General features: G+C 38.1%; 1 protein-coding gene across 2 annotated transcripts in view; it reads left to right on the top strand.

Moving 5' to 3' along the window:
- Nucleotides 1-1,352: 1,352 nt before the first annotated feature.
- The window catches only part of LOC100920518 (L-threonine dehydratase catabolic TdcB-like), a 35,621-nt gene continuing 30,973 nt past the window's right edge, over nt 1,353-6,000 (top strand). The window contains exons 1-2 of one of the 2 annotated variants that reach the window (XM_023495399.2): nt 1,353-1,537; nt 3,681-3,707. In XM_023495399.2, the coding sequence (XP_023351167.1) occupies nt 1,401-1,537; nt 3,681-3,707 (164 nt within the window). In that variant the 5' untranslated portion in view covers nt 1,353-1,400. Of the gene's footprint in view, nt 1,758-3,680; nt 3,708-6,000 lie in introns of both variants that reach the window. The other variant, XM_023495398.2, reaches the window with a different exon arrangement.

Genomic DNA, 6,000 nt, shown 5'->3' with positions numbered 1-6,000 from the left:
TGATCCAGGTGAGGCAGAAGTGAAGTAGGGCTTATTTCCTAGAGATAAAGTGAATTAAAATCAACTGAACCAAATCTCTTGTATTATCTCCTCTATTAGGATGTAAACTTCTGGAAGGCAAGGACCAAGGCTTTTTGTTTATTTTGTTTTTGCCTTTCATTTGTATCCCTAATCCGTTGCCTATGGTAAATACTGAATACATAAATGAAAGTTGACTGATTGACTAACAGGGCTGGTGAAAAGATGAATGGGAAGTACAAAGAAAAATGCAGAGTTTTGAGAAAGTCTTTAACTCTTGGGACTCAGTTTCTTTATATGTCAAATGGGGATAATATCTGTGCTGCCACAGAGGATTGTGATGAAGCTCTAATGAATGAACATATAGGGACATATATATGTTTATTCATTAGAGAGGAAATGAATTTACTTGTAGTTAAACAATTAACATAGGATAGCAGGACCAGGAAACAAATTAATTTCATTCTTTCCACAAAAAAATGTAACAAATTCTCTGAGGTCCTTCCAACTTGAAATCCTATGAAAGCCTACCATTCCTTAAAGATGTTCTGGGTTCTTCAGCATCAAAATTATATGATCTTTGGGGAGGAAGGGAGGGAGACAGTTTGGAACCTAAAATGTAACCAAAAAAAAAATAAATAAATAAATCATACCGGGGGGGGGAGGGGAATTATATAATCTCTGACACTCTCCAATTTAAAATCCTACAAAAGCCTACCATTTCTTTTTTTAAAAAAATAATTGTTATTTTTCTGGTTATACATGTATATTAACTTTTTAATTTTTTAAAAGCTTTTTATTTTCAAAACATATAACATAATTTCCAATATTCATCCTTGCAAAATCTTGTGTTCTAAATTTTCCCCCCTCCCTTCCCTCCATTCCCTCTCCTACATGGCAAATAATCCAATATATGTTAAACGTGTAATTCTATACATATTTCCATAATTATCATGTGCACAAGAAACATGAGAGCAAAAAGGGGGAAAAAATGAGGAAGAAAACAAAATGCAAGAAAAAAACAACAGCAAAATGTGAAAATATGCTGTGAGCCATCCTCAGTCCCCACAGTCCCCTCTCTGGGTGCAGATAAACCTACCATAAAAGGAAATTCCTTGTCCTTGGACATTTTCACACGAAAAATTCCCCTAATTTCCCCTTTCTGTTAACAGGCTTCCAATTCTTAGGTGGCTAAACTGTAAACACCTAAAACCTTAATTCTCTGGGGACTGCTAATCCCACAGAGCCCTCAAATTGACAGAGACAGACTGGGCTTGTGAGCTAAGCTCTTTAAATAGCAGCAAATGCTCCAGGAGTCACTGGGGGCATGTGCTGGAGGTCAGTTAGCTCCCCGGTCCGCTTTAACAAAGGACAGGGGGCTAATGCTGAGTGGGAAGGAGGGTGAGACACGTAGAACTATGAATTTTGTGGCCCGGTTGCTTTACTTGAAGGAACCACTGAACCGAACTCCTCGGGCTCACTTTGGAGGTGAAGAAGAGTATGATCTATTCTGGCCAAGGTTGGAGAACTCTGGGATCTAAGTTAGAACTAGAGCTGTGTCTGCCCCTGTCCACCCCTAACTTCCCTTAGAAGCTCATGGATCGTCCCCCAGCTAAGAACAGACCTAGACTCAGGGGAACTGACCTCGTAGAAATCCAGTCACCCTGGCTGCCTCCTTACACTTCTGTGGTTAAGATTCTGCTTCAACTCTTTGTCTATGTGGCTGTTGTATTGTTTAGGTAATGCCTTTTACTCATTTTTTCTCTTCTCTGTCCCTGGGGCTCAGGTCTACAGCTTTTACCTTGCTTTTATCAGGAAAGAAAACTGGGTGTTTCAGGGTGAGAATTTTGGGGGGTGGGTAAAGAAGTAACCAAATTCCTAGTGAATTTTATCTCAGCTCTATAATCTTGGGAAACGATTTTATGTATATATATATAATATATGAGGAAGTGAGCCATTTTTCTGTGAAGTCATCTGTATAGTTTTATTTTGATGGGAGGGTGGTGTGTACAAATTGCCACCTTAGAAAACTGTTAGTGACTGGCATTTGGGGTGTTCCCATAATGCTTGATAGAGATCATCCAGTTTTGATTCTAAAGTTTCTGTGGCTTTCATGGGCAGAAAAATGTTGTAATTGAAGTCATAGAAAAATCTTATTGGAGAAAAATTCAATGAGGTTCAAAAACCTCATTCTATGTATAACATTTTTTCTTGGTTGTCACAAGTTTTTTGGGGGGAGTAATTCAATTCCTTCCTTATTATTGCGACATGACAGCTTTGTCACAATGAGCTCTTTCATAAGTTGGAGCGTGGATTATTGAATCCGAAAGTCATTTAAATATCATGAGGTCTTGGTTTTCTCATCTGTAAATTGGCAATAAGAGCAATAATATTTATACTACCTCACAGGATTGTCATGAAAAAATTGGTTTGTGCACCTCAAAATTTTATAGGGTTCTGAGGCTTTCCTAGCAAGGTCTAGATCAGTGAAGAAAGGAAATACTTTCTACCAGCTGGGAATTTTTATTCACTACAGCACTTCAAGGACAGACTGGATGACCACTTGCTGAGTCCTGGAAGGAATGCTTTGGATTAAATGGCCTCTGAAGTCCCATCTAAAAAAAAAAGAAAAGAAAAGAAAGAAATACCAATCAACTCTTATATAGAGTTTTAAAGTATATGCATATTAAAATTTAATTTTTGCTTATTGTAATTTTATCTGCACCCCACAACAGTCATAGGAAATAGGTTTTGGAGGAAGTCCTGGGAAGTCTCATAGATAGTAAATGTCTGAAGTTTTGAGCCCAGATCTTCTTTACTTTGATGCCTTATTTTTTTTTTAAAGCACAATTGTATGATTATTTTTGTAATGAGAATTGGTGTTATCAATGACCTATCTCAGATTTCCTTCTAGGCATGTTAATGCATACTTTAATACAATGCATTCATAAAACTAGATTTCCACAAGATAGGTAGAGGAGACTGGATTAAGGATATCTGTGACATTTTACTTAATAGTTGGTTCAGGCCCATAAGGATTATTATTAAAGCCTCTTTAAATTTACATATGTGTATGGAATGGGATTTCTTAAAATCCCTAACTTCAGTCATAGTTTAAAGCTTAAGAGGTTTTAACTCACAGTATTGCAATACCTTATATAATTTGGTCCTTAGAATACTCCTGTGGGGTAGCTTGCACAAATATTATTATACCTGTTTTATGGATGAAGAAACTGAGGTTCAGGGAGGTTACGTAATTAGCCATTCTTGCACGGCTGGAATGTGGGATAGCTAGCTAATCAAGGCTTCATGTTTTCAAGTCCAGTTCTCTGTTCACAATACTGTTGTGCTAGATAATCTTCTGCCTTGTTCAGATGGGACAAATGTCAAGAGTTCTGTTTCCCATAAGGCCTTTTGGGTCGGAACATTGAGACTTCTCAGTCAAATACAATATCATACATGAAAAAAAAAAAAAAAAAAAAACCAAACGGATTCAATATTGCCATTCAGGGTAATAAAGTGAATAAAGTAAAAACGACAGCTTTATTGTGTGGTTTTGCAAGTCAGCCTTTCTCCTCAGAATGGGGTTAAGAAATCTTTCCCCCTAGTCCCTGGAATGTGTCTCATTGTCCCTTCCTGATCTTATTTTGCTGTTTTTGCAGCTATGCTGAGGAGCTGATTTCCAAGAGGTAAGTTTCTTGAATCACATCTGACCACTCTTTGTGCACGATGTCTAACAAAACTTAAAGACTCCTGAAGACCACCCGGGTGAATGTGAAGGGCATAGAAGGGAATATACGTGTGTGGATGCATTTATATATACATACATACATATATATTCACAGAAAGAGACAGACACATACAGAGACAAACAGATAAAGAGACAGAGACAAAGACAGGGACAAAGCGCATATTCAGAAACATTTGATATTTGTAGAGAACCATACTAACTGCTAGGGATACACATACAAGCAAAAAAAAGTCAAGATAGTTTCTGCCTCTCAAGATGCTTATAATCTAAAAGAGGGAAAGGCAATGCGCATGTACACACACACACACACACACACACACACACACACACAAGCTGAAAGGGCGGTTGGATGGAAAATAATTGGGATCATGGTGAAGTCAGAACTGGAACTGGGAGAGGAATGAAGGCAAGCTGTCCCTGCCATTCCTCCAAATGGAAGAATCCTTTCATTCACCCTCAAACACAACTTAGTATATGATGGATTTGGTTTAAGTAAATGTATTAATCACTTGAACAATATGAAACTGCTTTATCCACGAAGTACCTTTGCTCCACAGGCTCCTCTTAATACATGTGCTCAACTGGGACATAAAAATATGGTATTGACAGCTGACATATATGAAGTGATTTGTCAAGGGTTTATGTACGTTATCCCAGGGGAATCTAGATTCCCCAGACCATGACTTTTACATAAATCAGACAGCCAGGTGGTCTGATCTCCCAGATCAGAAAGATTCATGATCCCTAGTTCAAATCTGGCCTCAGACACTGACCTAGGCAAGCCATCTAACCTTATTTCCTCACCTTAGTTTCCTGATTTGTAAAATGAGATAGAGAAGGAAACTACTCTAGTATCTTTGGCAAGGGGGGCGGGGGGTGGGGGTGGGGTGGGAATCCATATGGGATCATGGAGAGTTAGAAAGGACTGACCAACAACAAAATTAGCAAATCACTTTGGAGTAGTTACAACAACCTTTCCGCTGGAATCCCAAAACAATTAGAAAAGGGGTGTTTACTCAATGACCCGATGGCAATGTTGTATTTCAATGGAATAAGTCAGTAAAGTGATTCTAGAAAGCTGAATTTGTAAACACCCCTAGTTCTTAGAATAGTTCGATATCAGGAGTGTTATGGGATTCAAATGAGGTAATGAATGTAAAGTACTTTGCAAATCTTATAGTGCTATATAAATGCCAGTAGTAATAGTAATAGTGGTGATAATAGTCCAGTGGCAGTGCATGATGGCATCTGAGGTAGCAGCAGCAGCACCAGTACTACTACTAGTAGTAATAGTAGCAGTAGTGGTAGTAGTTATTATTATTTTTACCCTCCTATCCATCTGTTTTGGTGATGATTTCATACCCTGAGTCACTTCCAATTGTACTTTCATGGAGCTCAAGCAGTGTTTGTGGAGCAAACAGGGGTGGGGGGATAAATGTTTAACACCTGACTCTGGAGGAAAAGAATGTTTGCATATACTTTTCAGTTTATTCGGCATTAACATTCTATTAAGCCCAGACAATCAACAAAACATTAAATTAATCCCTGATTTGCAAATCTGAGATAGAGGTGTAAAAATTCACTTAGAAAATTTAGAATTTCAGCTCAATGGCTCCAACCAGTCTCTGAATCAATTCCCTGAGAGTTCCCTGTATGACCGTATATGTATGTGTATATATATTAATACATGTTATACATATATACGTATACACACCATTCATATTTGTGTAAATTTACATATGTTGATATGGGTTTCTATCTGCACATGTATATTTGGTCACAAAAATGTGCGCATGTATATCTATGTGTGTATAACATATATTTACATAGTTAGTTATTTGCTTATTTGTGTCTCCCTTGTTAGAAAGTTATCGTTTCAGCTCCTAGAGAGCCAGGACCGTAGTTTTTAACATTCTTTGTATTCCCAGAAATTAATATCCTACCTGGCAATAATAGGAACTCAATAAATGTTTGCTGATGGGCTGATTGACTGACCTTGGATTTCCATGGGGGGGGGGGGGGAAATGAGAAGAAGAAAGGGAGGGAGGGAGGGGGAGAGAGACACACAAAGACAGAGAGACACAGACAGAGAGATAGACAAACAGGTAGAGACAGACATGGACACAGATAGGGAAAGGAGAGAGAGAGACAGAGAGACTGAGAGAAAGATGGTGGTGGTGAGAGCTAGAATTTTGACTGGCAAAGGAAAAAGTTTTTCTTTGTCTCTGATT

Source organism: Sarcophilus harrisii, chromosome 2 (assembly GCF_902635505.1).
Source record: "Sarcophilus harrisii chromosome 2, mSarHar1.11, whole genome shotgun sequence".
Lineage (NCBI taxonomy): Eukaryota > Metazoa > Chordata > Mammalia > Dasyuromorphia > Dasyuridae > Sarcophilus > Sarcophilus harrisii.
Note: the sequence above shows the minus strand (reverse complement) of the source record. Positions and strands in the feature narration are given on the sequence as shown.